The sequence below is a fragment of the Schistocerca piceifrons genome, chromosome 1 (genome assembly GCF_021461385.2).
Source record: "Schistocerca piceifrons isolate TAMUIC-IGC-003096 chromosome 1, iqSchPice1.1, whole genome shotgun sequence".
NCBI classification, from domain to species: Eukaryota; Metazoa; Arthropoda; class Insecta; order Orthoptera; family Acrididae; genus Schistocerca; species Schistocerca piceifrons.
The window spans coordinates 852,618,941-852,640,661 of record NC_060138.1 but is presented as its reverse complement, the minus strand read 5'-3'; the positions used below and the strand labels follow the sequence as shown (position 1 = coordinate 852,640,661).

Below are 21,721 nucleotides of genomic sequence, written 5' to 3'. Positions count from 1 at the left end.
AAAAGGAACTCAATGACAGCTCTATACTTGGAATTCACTGTTTTACAGACATCACTTCGAAGGCTATATACAGGGTGGTCAATTGATCGTGACCAGGCCAAATATCTCACGAAATAAGCATCAAACGAAAAAACTACAAAGAACGAAACTTGTCTAGCTTGAAGGGTGAAACCAGATGGCGCTATGGTTGGCCCACTAGATGGCGCTGCCGTAGGTCAAACGGATATCAACTGTGTTTTTTTATATAGGAACCCCAATTTTTTATTACATATTCGTGTAGTACATAAAGAAATATAAATGTTTTAGTTGGACCACTTTTTTCACTTTGTGAGAGATGGCGCTGTAATAGTCACAAACGTGTAAGTACGTAGTATCACATAACATTCCGCCAGTGCGGACGGTATTTGTTTCATGGTACATTACCCTATTAAAATGGACCGTTTACCAATTGCGGAAAAGGTCGATATCGTGTTGATGTATAGCTATTGTGATCAAAATGCCCAACGGGCATGTGCTATGTACGCTGCTCGGTATCCTGGACATCATCCAAGTGTCTGTACCACTCGCCGGATAGTTACATTATTTACGGAAACAGGAAGTGTTCAGCCATATGTGAAACGTCAACCACGACCTGCAACAAATGACGATGCCCAAGTAGGTGTTTCAGTTGCTGTCGCGGCTAATCTGCACATCAGTAGCAGACAAATTGCACGAGCATCAGGAATCTCAAAAATGTCGGTGTTGAGAATGCGGCATCAACATTGATTGCACCTGTACCATATTTCTATGCACCAGGAATTGCATGGCGACGACTTTGAATGTCATGTACAGTTCTGCTACTGGGCACGAGAGACATTATGTGACGATGACAGATTTTTTTGCACGTGTTCTATTTAGCGACGAAGCGTCATTCACCAACAGTGGTAACATAAACAGGCATAATATGCACTATTGGGCAATGGGAAATCCACGATGGCTGCGACAAGTGGAACATCAGCGACCTTCGCCGGTTAATGTATGGTGGGGCATTATGGGAGGAAGGATAGTTGGCCCCCATTTTATCAATGGCAATCTAAATGGTGCAATGTACGTTGATTTCTTACATAATGTTCTACCGATGTTACTGCAAGATGTTTCACTGCATGACAGAATGGCGATGTACTTCCATCATGATGGATATCCGGCACATAGCTCGCGTGCGGTTGAAGCGGCATTGAATAGCATATTTCATGACAGGTGGATTGGTCATCGAAGCACCATACCATGGCCCGCACATCCACCGGCTCTGATGTCCCCAGATTTATTTCTATGGGGAAAGTTGAAGAATATTTGCTATCGTGATCCACCGACAACACCTGACAACATGCATCAGCACATTGTAAATGCATGTGCGAACATTACGGAAGGCAAACTACTCGCTGTTGAGAGGAATGACATGACATGACATGTATTGCCAAATGCACTGAGGTTGACGGACATCATTTTGAGCATTTATTGCATTAATGTGGTATTTACAGATAATCACGCTGTAACAGCATGAGTTCTCAGACATAATAAGTTCACAAAGGTACATGTATCACATTGGAACCTACCTGTTACCAACTGTTCGTCTAAAATTGTGAGCCATATGTTTGTGACTATTACAGCGCCATCTATCACCAAGCAAAAAAAGTGGTCCAACTAAAACATTCATATTTCTTTACGTACTACACGAATATGTAATAAAAAATGGGGGTTCCTATATAAAAAAACACAGTTGATATCCGTTTGACCTATGGCAGCGCCATCTAGCGAGTCAACCATAGCGCCATCTGGTTTCCCCCTTCAAGCTAGACACGTTTCGTTCTTTGTAGTTTTTTCGTTTGATGCTTATTTCATGAGATACTTGGCCTGGTCACGCTCAATGGACCACCCTGTATAGCGCACCACCTACTGGAACTTCATAAAACTATAGGGGATGAAGCGGGAATATTTCACTAAGCCCCACAAAGAATTCGGTTTTTTTTTTTTTTTCATCCAAAACTGACTGAGAAAAACAATATGTTGTATTACTTATTGAACATCCCTCGTAACAACATTAGCCTGTCTCTTCAAAACAGTACTATATTACTTCGATAATAATGTAATACCAACAACACACCAATTGGTTGCACAAATTATTACCTTTGTGTCCTCAGGCCTGTAGTCCAGTAACACTGACAATGACATTACTGTGCAATCAAATTTGCCAGATTTTGCTGTACGTGACGGGTGAACGAGGATGTGTGGCCCATCAGGCAATGTATAACGCTTTTCTCGTGCCAGTTTCTCTCGCTCATCTTGCTTTTTTCGATCTTCCTCCTGTTAAATTTATAATAAGAATGTCAGTTTCTGTATATTTAAGTTCGCAAAGAAATGTATTTAAAAGAAAAAAAGGAATTTAAGGACATTGAGTTCCTGTGTTATTTTATGCATTTAAGTTGGGATGGGGATTGTGCACAGAATATTGTGCATTTTTTATGCAAAACTTGTGCACCTAACAACCCCAAAACTGTCCGGCAGATATCACACCCTGAGATGAAGTCCTGTTGAGCACTGAGGGAAATGAATTACAACATGACCGTTTTTCAGTTTATATTGCAGCACCCATGTGAAAACAGTTTAGTCAATATTCTAGACCTTTTGGAATTACAATACAATCATTACCTATGGATACACTGCATAGCAACTGTGTAGATGGGAACTACACAGGGGAGGGTTTCTTTTATTTTTATATCACAGACTGAAACCAAATACTCAACGTCCAGAATGTGTGTGGAGAGGATCCGAAATATGAACGTAAGTTTACTCCAAGTAAGTCAAAACCTTATAAAATATTTGTTTCCAAGACAATAGAAACAGTCAGAAGATATAATACTTCTCAACTGATGATCCAATAGTACTAAAAGTATTTAGAACTATTTCTTAGATACGAGGAATTGGCTGAGCACTAAAAGAGTGAGTGAGAGAGAGAGAGAGAGAGAGAGAGAGAGAGAGAGAGAGAGAGAGAGCCACTATGGTGAGAATCACAAGTGTAAGATACACACTACATTCTTCCTATCATTGCCCAAAATAGCGGAACACATCAGTGCAGGAAGCCATGCATTATGGAGTATGATGAAAGTGTGTAAGAACAACTTCCATCTCTTCTCTGCAGCAGGATGGAAATAGCCCATGATCTTGCTGTGGGCTTAAAAAGTGTTAAGTTCTTGTTACTTACGCAAATCTTTTCCCATTGGCACATCATTTTTTGCCTCAATAGCGTGATACCAGCATGCAAGGAAATGGCACACCATAATATGATTGGCTCTGACCAAGTCTCTCTATCTGTTTTCGCAATTGTTTCTTTTCCTCAGGTACCACATGGAATGCTACTGCTTCTCTTATTATTGAAGCTGGGAAAAGGTATCAAGGATTTATGATCAGTATTGTTTTCTGTGTAAAAGGCTAGCTCTTCAGAGATTGGAACAATATTAGAAAAGGATAGATTGCTACTCAAGATAAGGAACTTTTTCTCTTGACCATTTCTCAGCTGCTCCACTACCTCTGGTATGCATGAAATTCAACACCAAAGACAGGAGATTCATTTGGGGGGAGAATCCTGAATATATAATTAGCAACAATGATAGTGTGGTCAATGTTGATCTCCTACTTAGACCTGTACATGCATACAACTTTAAAATAATGTTTCTGTTTTAAAACATCACAAAATTTGAACTTAAAAATATAATTTTTTATACTAATTATTATATTTAATACTAATTACATACTAAGAACAGAGAGATGATTCACCAAAAGGCACAAGCACTGCGTCGTCGAGAGATACACAAACAAAAGGTACAGAGCTTTGCTTTGCTAACTTTCAGAATGAAATTCCTTCCTCAAGCTGTAGGATAGGCCTACAGCATACTGTGTGAGGGGGTTCTCATCACTGCAGATGTGTCTGCCATGGGTGGCCAGGCTGTATGCAAAGCTCCCCCAGACCTAATACACAAACAGATCTTCTGTGGCATATCCCCACATTCACCTGATCCTCACACGCATCCCAAGAACCAACCACAAAGAAATAATCCCGATTATCACCCAATATCACCTGGGACTGGAATGACTGAACCACATCCTTCTTCAGGGCTTTGATTATCTATCATCATTCCATGAAATGAGAACATACTGCCCAAGATACTTTCATTCCATATCAAAGTGTTGTTCCACCACTCACTCAACCTCCACAACATCCTAGCCCAATCCTACGCCACTCGCATCCCAACCCCCTCCCACAAGATCATACTCTTGTGGAAGACAAAAAAAATGCAAGACTTGCTAATCCGCCCACCCAACACCTCCTGTTCCATTCCCATCACAGGCTTATTCAACCCCATCAGAGGCCGGACCACCTGTGAAAACAGTCATGTTATATACCAGCTCTGCTGCCACCCATACACAGTGTTTTACATTGGTATGACAACCAACCAGCTGTCAAACAGAATGAATGGCCAATATCAAACTGTTGCCAAAAACGAGGTAGACCACCCAATGGCACAACTTGCAGCAGAGCACAACACGCGAGATTTCAAAGGCTGCTTCACAACCCGTGCCGTATGGATTCTCTCCACCGCCGCCGCCACCACCACCACCACCACCACCACCACCACCACCACCACCACCACCACCACCTTTTCTGAGCCGTGCAGCCGAACTAAGTTAATAATTGGCTCCTTCTACCGACCCCCAGACTCCGATGATATAGCTGCTGAACAGTTCAGAGAAAATTTGAGTCTCATAACAAATAAATACCCCACTCATATGGTTATAGTTGGTGGTGACTTCAACCTTTCCTCAATATGTTGGCAAAAATACTTGTTCAAAATAGGTGGTAGGCAGAAAACATCTTCCGAGATTGTCCTAAATGCTTTCTCCAAAAATTATTTCGAGCAGTTAGTCCACGAACCCACGCAAATTGTAAATGGTTGCGAAAACACACTTGACCTCTTAGCCACAAACAATCCAGAACTAAAAGAGAGGATCATGACTGATACAGGGATTAGTGATCACAAGGTCGTTGTAGCTAGGCTCAATACCGTTTCTTCCAAATCCACCAGAAACAAACGCAAAATAATTTTATTTAAAAAAGCGGATAAAGTGTCACTAGAAGCCTTCCTACGAGACAATCTCCATTCCTTCCAAACTGACTATGCGAATGTAGACGAGGTGTGGCTCAAATTCAAAGATATAGTAGCAACAGCAATTGAGAAATTCATACCTCATAAATTGGTAAGAGATGGGACTGATCCCCCATGGTACACAAAACAGGTCCGAACGCTGTTGCAGAGGCAACGGAAAAAGCATGCGAAGTTCAGAAGAACGCGAAATCCCAAAGATTGGCTAAAATTTACAGACGTGCAAAATTTGGCACGGACTTCAATGCGAGATGCCTTTAATAGGTTCCACAACATAACATTGTCTCGAAATTTGATAGAAAATCTGAAGAAATTATGGTCGTATGTTAAGTACACAAGCGGCAAGACGCAGTCAATACCTTTGCTGCGCAGTGCCGATGGTACTGTTACCGACGACTGTGCTGCTAAAGCGGAGTTATTGAACGCAGTTTTCCGAAATTCCTTCACCAGGGAAGACGAATGGAATATTCCAGAATTTGAAACACGAACAGCTGCTAGCATAGGTTTCTTAGAAGTAGATTCCTTAGGGGTTGCGAAGCAACTCAAATCGCTTGATACGGGCAAGTCTTCAGGTCCAGATTGTATACCGATAAGGTTCCTTTCAGATTACGCTGATACAATAGCTCCCTACTTAGCAATCATATACAACCGCTTGCTCACCGATAGATCTGTACCTACAGATTGGAAAATTGCGCAGGTCGCACCAGTGTTTAAGAAGGGTAGTAGGAGTAATCCATTGAACTACAGACCTATATCATAGACGTCGGTTTGCAGTAGGGTTTTGGAGCATATATTGTATTCAAGCATTATGAATCACCTCGAAGGGAACGATCTATTGATACGTAATCAGCATGGTTTCAGAAAACATCGTTCTTGTGCAACGCAGCTAGCTCTTTATTCGCACGAAGTAATGGCCGCTATCGACAGGGGATCTCAAGTTGATTCCGTATTTCTAGATTTCCGGAAAGCTTTTGACACCGTTCCTCACAAGCGACTTCTAATCAAGCTGCGGGCCTATGGGGTATCATCTCAGTTGTGCGACTGGATTTGTGATTTCCTGTCAGGAACGTCGCAGTTCGTAGTAATAGACGGCAAATCATCGAGTAAAATTGAAGTGATATCAGGTGTTCCCCAGGGAAGCATCCTGGGACCTCTGCTGTTCCTGATCTATATAAATGACCTGGGTGACAATCTGAGCAGTTCTCTTAGGTCGTTCGCAGATGATGCTGTAATTTACCATCTAGTAAGGTCATCCGAAGACCAGTATCAGTTGCAAAGCGATTTAGAAAAGTTTGCTCTATGGTGTGGCAGGTGGCAGTTGATGCTAAATAACGAAAAGTGTGAGGTGATCCACATGAGTTCCAAAAGAAATCCGTTGGAATTCGATTACTCGATAAATAGTACAATTCTCAAGGCTGTCAATTCAACTAAGTACCTGGGTGTTAAAATTACGAACAACTTCAGTTGGAAAGACCACATAGATAATATTGTGGGGAAGGTGAGCCAAACGTTGCGTTTCATTGGCAGGACACTTAGAAGATGCAACAAGTCCACTAAAGGGACAGCTTACACTACACTCGTTCGTCCTCAGTTAGAATATTGCTGCACAGTGTGGGATCCTTACCAGGTGGGATTGACGGAGGACATCGAAAGAGGGCAGAAAAGGGCAGCTCGTTTTGTATTATCACGTAATAGGGGGAGAGTGTGGCAGATATGATACGCGAGTTGGTATGGAAGTCATTAAAGCAAAGACATTTTTCGTTGCAGCGAGATCTATTTATGAAATTTCAGTAACCAACTTTCTCTTCCGAATGCGAAAATATTTTGATGAGCCCAACCTACATAGGTAGGAATGATCATCAAAATAAAATAAGAGAAATCAGAGCTCGAACAGAAAGGTTTAGGTGTTCGTTTTTCCCGTGCGCTGTTCGGGAGTGGAACGGTAGAGAGAGAGCGAGAGAGAGAGAGAGAGAGAGAGAGAGAGAGTATGATTGTGGTTCGATGAACCCTCTGCCAAGCACTTAAATGTGAATTGTTGAGTAATCATGTAGATGTAGATGTAAATGCAGATGTAGCTATCCTTACAGCACATCCTACGCTCCCGTAACCTCCCTGGCCTAAACCTAAGATAAATTGCTGTCCCCTCACCCAATAGCGCGCGTGTGTGTGTGTGTGTGTGTACACCATCCCCTCTTACCGTCACCCAATATGTGTCAGCTAGTTGTGTGCTGCCATCTCATGCCTCAGTCAGTGAGATTGCGTGCTCAGCCGTTCGCCACCTTCCCCCTTTACCTGTGCCCCTAGCTAGCCCAAGGACTGTTTCCCACTCTCCCACGAGCCCCCCCCCCCCCCCTTCCCAACCCCCTTCCTGTCTCCCGCCTCTCTCCATCCCTCACCCTATCCCACTCTGCACCCCCACCCCACCCCAGTACACTCACGAAGAGCCAGAAAAGAGTTGGCAGTCAAATGAACACCATGTTGGGAGACAGGTGTGTGTGTGTGTGTGTGTTTCTCCAACAGTTTTCATTCCGAAAACTTTTAAAGCAAAGCTCTGTACCTCGTGTTTGTGTATCTGTCGACAACGCAGCACTTCTGCCTTTCGATGAGTTGTCCTTTATTCCTAAATAATTCGTTATTCCAAACTAGTACATTCCGTGCATTATTAATTTTAATACTACTCATAATTATTATACTAAATTTAAAAATATCCTGGTCTTTCCAATTACAAGGGCAGATAACTACACTATCCCTGAGATAAACTATTTATGGGATGCTACTTTACTGGATTAGCAAGTGCAGATGTGGCGTTAGGTTGTAGTGCATTTATGTGCTCCATTCATACATGGGCAATGATTGGTTAACATATAGTCACACTATGGAGTGAAATCTGTACCTATGCTGCATCATGAGTGGGATGAGCTTGAGAGAGTCACTAATGAAGTATGGGATAGGTTTGAGCAGCAATGTGTCCATTATCTTATAGGTGACATACCAAGGACTATTTTGATTTCACAGATGTCCACTTATGAACAGATTGCCTACATTCTGATTAAGGAATGTTTCATACAAACTTATTTTGTAGTTTCATAAAGCTTGCTTCTTCATTCCTTGCTCCCCTTGAATCGAAGACCATACATGTTCACACATATGTAGCTGGTAAAAAACTTTTTTTTGTCTATGAAAGGATACTTCAATTGTCACAATATATCATTTGTTGCTGTTCTTGTTGTTGAACTTCAGACAACAAAATTTCATATCATTACTGCTATTTACTATAGGGGCAGTTATTGTATCACTAAACAAATACAAGAAGACACACTTAATATAGATGCATTGCATTTCTCAAATTTCTTGTTCATCTTTCTGAGAACACACGCAAATGACAAATTGCCATAGAACGAACAGAAATAAGTATCAGATTCTTCAAATTTTGATAATGAAATCTGGACCAATTAGTGTCACATTCTCTTCACTGATGAGAGCAAGATTTATTTGTTGCCTGATGATCATTGTAGAAGGGTGTGGAGGTGGCCAGACACCAATGGTCGATACAAGTCACAAACATGCATTACCAGAGGCTATTTATATAGTATATGGGTGATTTCCATTTGATTCTACGAGGTTCCGAAATTTTCAAGAAGCCTTTCAAGAGATATGCAATACTCTCCTTGTATTATCTCGAATTTGAGTTCGACAGCTCTCCCATGTGCACCAAGCAAATTGAGTATCACATTGTTTGGGCTTTCATGACAACATAATGAAACGTTATTAACATTTTTTCTGGTCAACATGTGTTTTTTACATGGTTTGATGCTTTGTTGGCACACACACATCCAGCATTGTAGAAGGGTAGGAACAACTTACCAATGTCACTAATTTCTCTTAGCAGACTAATGCTGTTGCCACAGACTGCAATGATGGAAACATGCAGTGCTGGTCTTTTTCATTTATCTTTCATCTGGCAGAGGACTGACTTAACACTGGCATTTATGCACCATATGTTTTCATTTTTTTGTGCAAGTTGTTGACATTCAATGGATCTCTCAAAAGTCTCTACGTAAATAACTGTTTTTTAAACAGCACAATCACAACCACTTATAATGTATATTCAGCCCTTGAGGAAATATTATGCATGTCCCTGTCAACAATGTCTTTTATGTTTTAGAATCTTAATATTTTTACAGAATCTCCCATCACGTAATTTCCACTAGTACACTAAACATCACAGTCTCCCACTACTGTGATTCGATTTTGTACATATTTTCTTCCAAAGTAAGTACACAATGTTTACAATGCAATTTTGCAAAATCTAACTGCTTGTGCCACTTACTCAAGGAATACAAGAACCAGAAGTTTGTCCTAATGGTGGATTATTTTTCCTTGCTGTGGAAGCAGTCTAAGTTCTCATAGTCATCTTTAATTTCTGTGTGTGTGTGTGTGTGTGTGTGTGTGTGTGTGTGTGTGTGTGTGGGGGGGGGGGGGGGGGGGGGGCATTTACTCTGCGAACACAGCTGAAGTATTGCAGCTGGCCTCCATGACATTGTGGGCCAGATTTAGTTTTTGCATGAGCCACCAACAGACTGATAATGCCTCTTTTCTAGCCTCTGTCATTAATGATCTCTGTATGCTAGCTTCCTATAAATTGTGTGGTCTGCACATTTATCTTTTCTCATAAGTATGGTCTCATGAGACAGTAAATGGTAAGTTTCACTGTTTCAGCACGAAGCTGGATGTTCAGGCAATTAACACTAAGGTAATATAGACAATAATATATCACTAAATTGCTGCCCATTTTGGCTCCACATAAGGAAAAATAATAATAATAAATATACTGATTTAATATTCAATTCAGGTTCTACAAATAATTATAATGTTATAATAGGTTTCACCCTGCTTTGCATGTTACCCTCACACATTTTGATACATTCATTATAACCTACAATAACTTCTATGCTCTATCAGGCATCCTTTGAATCAAACATGTTTCTTCAATGCTTTCTGAAGTTTCTCACAGTCACCTTTGTAAATAATGATGCAATTTTTTCCAGTCACATTTTATGGTGGACTTATTCATCTTAGTGACTCTGTTTGGGAATATATTTTAAGACACCATATTTTCAGTCCACATAAGACACTGTATCAGCTATACACTCAATTTCTTGTACACCAGGCATGACCAGTAAGTGATTATCTGTGCCAGAAGCCTTTATGACTTCCCTGCTCTTATCTGTTCAAATATAATGATAATAGTTTGATCTTACACATAAGTTTAGGTTTCTTACTTAATGTTTATTCTGCTTGAACTTAAGGCACATATCATGCAGAGCTGCTTCTCTATTTGACAATACAAACTCTGTCTTCAGCACAATGGAAAAAATCGTTTCTTCAGACAGAAATAGAAAATTCTTTTTGAATTTGTTTAAGACTGTTAGTCTACTGCAGTGTGGTTTTCAGTAAATATTTTTGCTTCCTCTTGTATAATCTGCACATTTCAATACTCACTTCTTTGACTTCTGCTGTTAGCAGCATCTGAGCTTACTTTTATATCTGTCTGTAGGTTATGGCATTCATTTTTTTTTTAACAATAATGCAGTTCCTCATTTAAACAGATAATATTTCAAGGAAAAGTTTCTTGTATTTGACCAAATCATTCAGTGTGTCATGAATCCATTCTTTCAGGGAAGTGTTGGAATTGAGCTGTAAAAAGATGTCAGAACAATACGTAAAATAAGGGAAAGGCAACCATTGACCTGTAGCAGATATACGTGTGGCACACAGAAACACACAGCAGAAAACAGTATTCACGCAAGTGTTTGAGCACTGGCTCTTTTCTAGCAAAAATAGCCATGGAAGAGTGACTTTAGATGTCTGAGTGGTCGCGAGTATGACTCTGTAATATTTTGCTAGAAAAGAGCTAGTGCTCAAAACCCGATTTGAATGCTGTTTTCTACTGAGTGTTTGTGTGTGTGATGCATTGATCCGCTATAGGTAAGTGGTTGCATTTTCCTTATTTTACCGTATTTACTCGAATCTAAGCCGCACTTTTTCCAGTTTTTGTAATCCAAAAAACCACCTGCGGCTTAGAATCGAGTGCAAAGCAAGTGGAAGTTCTGAAAAATGTTGGTAGGTGCCACCACAACTAACTTCTGCCGTCGAATATATGTAGCGCTACACAGGCATGCTTTGTAGGCACAAAGATAAATACTGGTGCCAAACCAATGCGTCAGCAAAAAAAAAAAAAAAAAGGGGAAAGATGGAAGACGAGAGCTTTTTTTCTCCGCCCCGAGTTTCGACCACTGCATTTTCATACATTATCCAAGGAAATAATACAAATTCCGAATTGTTCATCTTCGAATGTAGCAGAATTTCAATGTACTACGAAAATCCGACTGGCAAGACTGTTTGAGATGTTTGTCAATATGGCCAACTCTAAGTTCTGAATTTTTTCCTACCTGTGAGAAGAGATGGTTGCTAATAGGAACCTGATGAAATGTGAATCACATGCAGTATTCTCTTCACCATAAGAATAATACGAATATAAACATTTTACCAAGTATTCTTTCGTGTTTCCTGCTATCTCATTTAAATCCTGTCTGCCTAATAAACTACGAAACTAGAGACAACAGCAAACGCGGAAGAATATACGTATCATGTCATATTTACATATTATTCTTATGCCTAATAGTGATACAGTCAGAAATGAAGCAAGGCAACTGACTAGACTTTTAAATCTAAGACGACTCTAATTTCTGTGCAGAATTTGACGTACTAAAGAAGCGGCCGCAAAGATTTTCAAACGGGGAAAAATTTTCGCCTAACTCTCGTTCAGAACATGTTCTATCATACGCAGTCTATTATTTGGTTCTTGTTGATCATTATCAAAGAAAGCAGCAGTGTAAGTAACAACAAATAGCAGTCTCATGCCGTTGTTTCGGTTATGAGACAATTCCTCTCTTTTTTATTATTGTAAGCGGCGGTAGTGCGCACAAAAGCAAGCCATGCCGCGAGCGGCGACAGGCCGTGAACACGCACTATCAGAATGCGACAAACAATGTATGACACATCAAAGTAATGCATTTTCAGCTTAGAGTGACGTAAACACCTATAACAAAGAAAACGGCACTTATCAGATCAAAGCAAAATAAGCAATCGATCCAAACCAGACGAAGCACGTGAAAAACGAAGGGTACCCGTATAAATACGGACGGAGCGCCTGACGCATAGCAATGGCTACGTGGTAAAGCTTAACTGCTAAGCTTTACGGCTCCATCCAAACTACTGTAGCTGTATCGTCATTCATTATACCTAAATTGTGTCTCATATTAGAATGGACCAACCTTGTTTCGAGTTGGAGGTGCGGCCTAAAACTTTTCTCTCCTCTTGAATTTCGAGTCTCAGATTTCAGGTGCGGCTTAGATTCGGGAAATTTTTTTTTCCTTTATTTCGAGTCTCATTTTTCAGGTGCGGCTTAGATTCGTGTGCAGCTTAGATTCGAGTAAATACGGTATGTATTGCTCCATCCATGAATTTCCATTATTATTATAAGAAGGCACAATTTAGGCTTGGTTCAAGACTAATAGCACCATTATGAAGTGACAAGAAATGCAGGAAACTCACATTCTTCTTCTGAAACTGATCAAGATACCATAATAACGATAATATCTCCATCCCACCATCCTACACAACCACCTAATGTAAGTTCTTGCACCTATCAATTTAACTATAATCCAAAGAATAATCCTACAAGTATTTGGGGTGATAAAAATGTCTGGTAAATGAAGTTAACAGTGGGCCACTAATCTATTATCAAGGATGAGTAGACACAGACAAAGGGTGTATGACCTCATCCAATTTTGATTCTGTCTTCCAGTAGCCTAAAACTTCGCTAGTGTGAAACATGTCTGGAGTATGCGATTGGTTTCTGCCTCCCTTTCGGTCTCACAATTTATGCTGATGTCTTCGCCTGTTATCTATACCCTTATTGCTCCTCTTGCCTCCACCAACTACTCAGTGGCTTATTTATTTGCTGTCCCTTTTGAATTCCCGTTTTATGCTTTGTGTTGTTTGTTTAATTACTCTGTCTTCTTTCTGTCAACTACTTTTCCATTATTTACCCCTTCCTATTTCACTAGTAGATACACAGTAGGAAAAGGAAGAGAAGGAAAAATAATAGGTGAATATGGACTGTGGGGAAAGGAATGAAAGAGGAAGGTGCATGGTAGAGTTTTGTACAGAGAATAATTTAATTATCGCCAACACTTGGATCAAGAATCCTAAAAGAAGGCTGCATATATGGAAGAGACCTGGAGACACCGAAAGTTTTCAGACTGATTACATAACGGTTAGACAGAGATTTAGGAACCAGGTCTTAAGCTGTAAAGCATTTCCAAGGGCAGGTGTGGACTCTGACCACAAATGATTGGTTGTGAACTGCATATTGTAAGTGAAGAAATCGGAACAAGGTAGCTAATTAAGGAGATGGGGCCTGTTGAAAGAACCAGAGGTTGTTGAGAGTTTCAAAGGGAGTACCAGGCAACAGTTGACTAGAACAGGGGAAAGGAATCCAGAAGAAGACGAATGTGTAGCTTTATGAGATGAAATAGTGAAGGCAGCAGAGGATCAAATAGATGAAAAAACAAGACCTAGTAGAGATCCTTGGATAACACAAGAGATATTGAATTTAACTGATGAAAGGAGAAACTATAAAAATGCAGCAAGTGAAGCAGGTGAAAGGGAATACATACATTTAAGATATGAGACTGGCAGGAAGTGCAAAATGGTTAAGCTGGAATGGCTTGAGGACAAATGTACGGATTTAGAAGCATATCTACATACCACTTACAGGACAATTAAAGAGAAGCAGCTGAATGAATATCAAGAGATCAGATGAAAAATCAGTCCTAAGCAAAGAAGGAAAAGCAGAAAGTTTGAAGTAGTATATAGAGGGTCTGTACAAGGGACATAAACTTGATGACAATATTACAGAAAGGGAAGATGATGTAGATGAGATGGCAGATATGATATTGCAAGAAGAATTTGACAGAGCCCTGAAAGATCTAAGTCAAAACAAGGTCCCGGGAGCAGATGACATTCCATCAGAACAGGGAACAGCCTTGGGACAACCAACCATGAGAAAACTCTTCCATCCGGTGTGCAAGATGGATGAGACACGTAAAATATCCTCAGAGTTCAAGAAGAATGTACTAATTCCAATTTCAAAAAGAGCAGCTGCTGACAGGTATGATAATTACTGAACTATCAGTTTAACATGTTATGGTCACAAAACACTAATACAAATTCTTTACAGAATAATGGAACAACTGGTAGAAATCGACCTCGGGGAAAATCAGTTTGGACTCCAGAGAAATGTAGAAACATGTGAGGCAATACTGAGCCTACGATTTCTCATAGAAGACAGGTTAAGGAAAGGCAAACCAATATGTATAGCTTTTGTAAACTTAGAGAAAGCTTTTGACAATGTTGATTGGAATGCGCTTTGAAAATCTGAAGGAAGCAGGGTTAAATACAAGGAGCAAAAGGCTATTTACAACCTGTGCAGAAATCAGACATCAGTAATAAGAGTTGAGGGGCATGAAAGGGAAGCAGTGGTTGAGAAGGGAGTGAGACAGGGTTTTAGCCTATTCCAGATACTATTCAATCTGTACACTGAGCAAGCAATAAAGGAGACAAAAGAAAAATTTGGAGTAGGAGGAATTAAAGTCCAAGGAGAAGAAATAAAAACTTTGAGCTTTGCTGATGACATTGTAATTCTCTCAGAGGCGGCAAAAAATTTGGAGAGCAGTTGAATGGGATGGACAATGCCTTGAGAGGAAGATATAAGATGAACATCAACAAAAGCAAAACAAGGACAATGGAATGTAGTTGAATTAAATCAGGCAATGCTTAGAGGAAACATGACACTTAAAGTAGTAGATGAGTTTTGCTATTTGGGCAGCAAAATAACTGATGATGGCTGAAATAAAGACGATATAAAACGTAGACTGGCAATGACAACAAAGCATTTCTGAAGAAGGGAAATTTGTTAATATCGAATATACCAGGTGATCAAAAAGTCAGTATAAATTTGAAAACTGAATAAATCACGGAATAATGTAGATAGAGAGGTACAAATTGACACACATGCTTGGAATGACATGGGGTTTTATTAGAACCAAAAAAAATACAAAAGTTCAAAAAATGTCCGACAGATGGGGCTTCATCTGATCAGAATAGCAATAATTAGCATAACAAAGTAAGACAAAGCAAAGATGATGATCTCTACAAGAAATGATCAATATGTCCACCGTCATTCCTCAACAATAGCTGTAGTCGAGGAATAATGTTGTGAACAGCAATGTAAAGCATGTCTGGACTTATGGTGAGGCATTGGTGTCAGATGTTGTCTTTCAGCATCCCTAGAGATGTCGGTCGATCACGATACACTTGCGACTTCATGTAACCCTAAAGCCAATAATTGCACGGACTGGGGTCTGGGGATCTGTGAGGCCAAGCATGACGAAAGTGGCGGCTGAGCACACGATCATCACCAAACGACGTGCGAAAGAGATTTTTCATGTCTAGCAATACTTTTTTTTCTTCTCTTTTCTCTCATAAAACCCCATGTCATTCCAAGCACGTGTGTCAATTTTTACCTCTCTATCTACATTATTCTGTGGTTTATCAAGTTTTCAGAGTTATACTGACCTTTTGATCACCCGGTAGATTTAAGTGTTAGGAAGTCTTTTCTGAAAGTATTTGCCTGGAATATAGCCATGTGCAGAAGCGAAACAAGGACTTTAAACAGTTTACACAAAAAGAGACTATAAGCTTTCAAAATGTGGTGCTACAGAAGGATGTTGAAGATTAGATGGGTGGATCATGCAACTAATGAGGAAGTACTGAACAGAACTGGGGGAGACAAGAAATTTTGGCACAAATTGACTAGAAGAAGGGATCAGTTGATACGACACATTCTGAGACATCAAGGGATCACCGTTTTAGTACTGGAGGCTCAAATCAGTATTCGGACTGAAGACCACAACAGCAGCATTTCACTATCGATACTCATCTTTATCTCACCTATATTTCTGGTTCCAGTGTGTTCTGATCTTATCCCTGCAATTTATTTATTTGGTGAAAATGAGCAGTAAGATTATGTTTGTAAAGTCATCACAGTCAAAAATACAAATTATTTCTGTTGAACTGTGACGTACGTAGTGAAGAGAAAATTGTAACATATTGTATAGAGACTTTACGTACATATCTGGAATGAACCATGAAGCAATAAGACATACATATATACTGTATTCTTCTGAAGATTGAAAGACTGTAGGAAGTACCACTGACTAACAGCAGCTTGACACCACTACCAACATTTGACAGTTGCTCCCCTAACTTATTAATTAACTCTTTGAATTCAATGTATCTTCTCCTTCACACTACAATCCACAGTGAGTTAGTATAGACACTAAGCAAGAACCATAACAAAGTTTTTGCAATACTTATTGGAAAGTGAGTAACTTATTCACGATGTGATTGATTTTACTATTTGATGAGATGCATTTATGTCTAATTAGCTGCATTTATTATCTGATAACTTTAGATTTTACTGTGCCTGTAAGATATTAATGCTTCAGAGATTTTTCATAATGTAATGTATTACAAAATGGAATTTTAACACTTCCTTTTAAGGGCTTGTTGTCTCTACTATCACTTGTAACTAAACTGCATGGTTCATTCAGAAAAGGAGTCTTAAGAACATTCCAGTGTGTACAACTAGTTGGTGATGGGAAGAACAGTAAGTGACTTTGTGTCCTTCACACTGATACTAAGAATATCATGCAAAGGTAAATTATTTGACAATGAGAAGAACCAGTATGAAGAATGGAAACTTTCTCTTCATAGTTAATTTTTCCTTCTTTCACACTGTGCACTCATTACAAACTTTGTTTTAGATTCTAGACACATTGACTTATCAAAATATCAGCACACACACATATACAGGGTGGTCCATTGATAATGACCGGGCCAAATACCTCACAAAATAAGCATCAAATGAAAAAAACTAAAAAGAACGAAACTTGTCAAGCTTGAAGGGGGAAACCAGATGGCGCTATGGTTGGTCCGCTAGATGACGCTGCCATAGGTCAAATGGATATCAACTGCATTTTTTTAAGAAGGAACCCCCATTTTTTATTACATATTCATGTAGCACATAAAGAAATGTGAATGTTTTAGTTGGACCACTTTTTTCACTTTGTGATAGATGGCGCTGTAATAGTCACAAACGTATAAGTATGTGGTATCACGTAACACTCCGCCAGTGCAGATGGTACTCGCTTCATGATACATCACCCATGTTAAAATGGACCGTTTGCCAACTGCAGAAAAGGTCAGTATCGTGTTGATGTATGGCTATTGTGATCAAAATGCCCAACAGGCATGTGCTATGTATGCTGCTCGGTATCCTGGACGACATCATCCAAGTGTCTGGACCACTCGCTGGATAGTTACGGTATTTAAGGAAACAGGAAGTGTTCAGCCACATGTGAAACGTCAACCATGACCTGCAACAAATGATGATGCCCAAGTAGGTGTTTCAGCTGCTGTCGCGGCTAATCCGCACATCAGTAGCAGACAAATTGTGTGAGAATCGGGAATCTCAAAAACGCCGGTGTTGAGAATGCTGCATCAACATTGATTGCACCCGTACCATATTTTTATGCACCAGGAATTGCATGGCGACAACTTTGAAAGTCATGTACAGTTCTGCCACTGGGCACAAGAGAAATTATGGGCCGATGACATATTTTTTGCACGCCTTCTATTTAGTGCCGAAGTGTCATTCACCAACAGCAGTAACGTAAACCGGCATAATATGCACTATTGGGCAACGGAAAATCCACAATGGCTGTGACAAGTGGAACATCAGCGACCTTGGTGGGTTAATGTATGGTGCGGCATTATGGGAGGAACGATAACTGGCCCTCATTTTATTGATGGCAATCTAAATGGTGCAATGTATGCTGATTTCCTACGTAATGTTCTACCGATGTTACTACAAGATGTTTCACTGCATGACAGAATGGCGATGTACTTCCAATATGATAGATGTCCAGCACATAGCTCGCGTGCGGTTGAAGCAGTACTGAATAGCATACTTCATGACAGGTGGATTGGTCGCCGAAGCACCATACCATGGCCCGCACGTTCACTGGATCTGACATCCCACGAATTTCTTTCTGTGGGGAAAGTTGAATGATATTTGCTATCGTGATCCACCGACAACACCTGACAACATGCGTTAGCGCATTGTCAATGCATGTGTGAACATTACGGAAGGCAAACTACTCACTGTTGAGAGGAATGTCGTTACACGTATTGCCAAATGCACTGAGGTTGACGGACATAATTTTGAGCATTTATTGCATTAATATGATATTTATAGGTAATCATGCTGTAACAGGATGCGTTCTCAGAAATGATAAGTTCACAAAGGTATATGTATCATACTGGAACAACTGAAATAAAATGTTCAAACATACCTATGTTCTGTATTTTAATTTAAAAAACCTACCTGTTACCAACTGTTCATCTAAAATTGAGCCATGTGTTTGTGACTATTATAGCACCATCTATCACAAAAAGCGAAAGAAGTGGTCCAACTAAAACATTCATATTTCTTTATGTACTACACGAATATGTAATAAAAAATGGGGGTTCCTATTTTAAAAAAACACAGTTGATATCCATTTGACCTATGGCAGCGCCATCTTGTGGGCCAACCATAGCGCCATCTGGTTTCCCTCTTCAAGCTACACAAGTTTCGTTCTTTGCAATTTTTTCGTTTGACGCTTATTGGTCACGATCAATGGACCACCCTGTATATACAGGAAAGAAAGATAACACTTTGATTTGAACATGAAAGTGCATTAATATAAGTTTGGGGAATAATTAAACAATGGAAACTCCAGGTACTCCAGGTAGGAATATCAACCATGTGGAAAAGACAGATTGCTACTTGCGGTAAATAGGACACATCAAGTTGCAGATAGGCACAAATAAAAGACACTTACTTTTACTGATGAAGATTGTGACTGAAAGCTTTATATGAGTGTCTTTTAGTTGTGCCTGTCTGCAACCTGACATGTCTTATTTGGGGAATAACTTTTCTGCTTGTTTATATATTAAGAAGGTGGGAATTAAAATACGTGAGATAAATATTTTATGAGAAAGAATGCATTATTAATGTCAGTGCAAGTGCAACAAAATAATGTTAACCCCTTAACAGATTGTTTTCTTTTCTTTTTTACAAATTATGTCCCAAAAATAGTTTTTTCTAAATTAATGAAACATGTACTTTAATGAACAACATTACATGCAGATGTATAAAGATAGCTCTTACAACTTAATAACGATTCACAAATTTTTAAAGAAACCATAAATAAAATCCCGAGTACACTCATATACTAGACTCTGACTAAAGTATCCTGAAACTTAAAAGTAATTTTTTTTATTTTCTGTTTAGATACGAAATCAAAACATGGTTTTTACAATGGATTTGAATGTTTTGTAGTTGTGGATGGAAAACATTGGCAAATCAGTCACCTGGGTTTGGTGCTTGACAACATGCTACTTTTGACACAAACTCCTCTTTCTGATGTTTTTAAATAGCATTCTTGATAACAACAATACGAAACTCAAGACAATTGTTCTTATTTGCATATTTTTCGATCAAGGCATATGCGTTTCACAAATCAAATTTAATGAGATGGAGAAAGATTTTCCTGTAATACTTCTTTCCTCTTAAGCACTGGCGGATTGCCAAGCTAAGTGCTGATCTACCTTGCCTTCTCCGCCCATTGTGTTATTGTGTGCCATCATAGCTACTGGCTTCAACACTTCCCTGTGTCTTTTCTTTACAGCATTCATTTAAGCACTGCGAACTGTTGCCAAGAGAGACTCATCTCTTTTGTCCTTCCCATAAACTGTTCTCACTTTCCCCCTCTGAAAAGCAACGATTTCTGCCTTCTATAGTTTTTATGACTAAATGATGGAGGCATGCCTCTTCTAGACACACACACAGTTCCATATATATCAGGTCTTTCAGCAACTGGAAAGTCAGCAAGTTTAGGAAATGTGTAGTACGAGGGTTGTTCAATAAGTAATGCTCCACATTTTTTCCTCACAACATATTTATTGTTAAGAGTCAGAATCTAGTAACAATATACATCAACATGTCTTGTATGTGTCCTATTTTTCTATGTAGTCTCCATCATGTTCTACGGCCATACGCCAACATTGTGGAAGAGCATATATTCCCTGCTGGTAAAAGCTCTTGTCCTGTAGGCATAGCCATGTTTTCACTGCATGGCTGACACTCTCGTCATCTTCAAAGGGGTAGAGAATCTTTAAGCGGCCAAAGAGATGGAAGTCCGAGGGTGCCAGGTCTGGACTGTAGGGTGGATGACGAAATGATGTCCAACACAATTTGGTGATGTGCACCTCTTTGAGTACCCGAGAGTCCTGATCACCGCAGACACACTTCCAATGCTGATCGACAACTGTAGAGCCAATTGTTGAGTTGTGATGCGCAGGTCAGCACAAATAATGGTATCTGCATGATTCAGCATGTCTGGAGCAGTGGCTGCTATAGGACATCCCGAGTGTGGCTGATCATGGAGCTCTGTTTCTACATTTCCTGAGGCTGTAACTTTCTTTGCCCATTGCACAACTGTATCTTTATCAACTACAGCATCACCATACACATTCACCACGGTTTCTTTTTCTGCATACAAGAATTCAATAATAGCACACTGCTTGTAACATGAGTTGTATGTAGATGCCACTTTGACGCTGTACTACGGCTCTGCCATCTGTCAGAGCAGTTCGAAACTTCACTGGCACACAGAACCAACATCAAATTGGAATCACCAACAAGGATGTTTGTCTATGTATATTAATGGCTTTTTTTTAAAAAAAATGTGGGGAATTATTTACTGAACAACCCTTGTCGTCATTGACAATAAGACAACAGCCTTTATTCAGCATCATTACAATCTGAGTTGAATCTTGCATATCATTCACTATTTTATTGAATTTCATTCCTTTTCCTACAATGTGAGACCACACATACCTATTTAGAAACTCGTGTACTGTGAACACAGTGAGTTCAAGCCTCTGTCTGGTGTGCATAAACATTTGAATTTATTGTTAAACTGTTTAAAGTCTAGCCAAATTTTATTTACCTTCATCTGTGGGAGGTTCATAGGATTCTACAGCAAATTGCTTGAAAAATTAAGGCACATATTTGGCATCAGAAATCTGCAATAACTCAAGACCTGTACAAATATCGGAATAACGAGCAATATGTGTTTTCTTATACACATTTGATAGTTGGGCTACATCACAATGCTTTGAACCAATACAACACTGATAAATACTCTTATTTTGTTGCTGATAGTGTATTTTCACTCAGAAATATGTTGTACTTTAGCATATGTGTTTGTCTCTGTGATGTTAATGTT

General features: G+C 39.5%; 1 protein-coding gene across 2 annotated transcripts in view; it reads right to left on the bottom strand.

The window, feature by feature from the left end:
• LOC124715625 (cell division cycle and apoptosis regulator protein 1-like) overlaps window positions 1-21,721 on the bottom strand; it is a 263,366-nt gene that overhangs the window by 38,256 nt on the left and 203,389 nt on the right. For both annotated transcript variants that reach the window (XM_047243109.1, XM_047243110.1), the window contains exon 14: window positions 2,164-2,340. In XM_047243109.1, coding sequence (XP_047099065.1) covers window positions 2,164-2,340 — 177 coding nt within the window. The remainder of the gene's footprint in view (window positions 1-2,163; window positions 2,341-21,721) is intronic.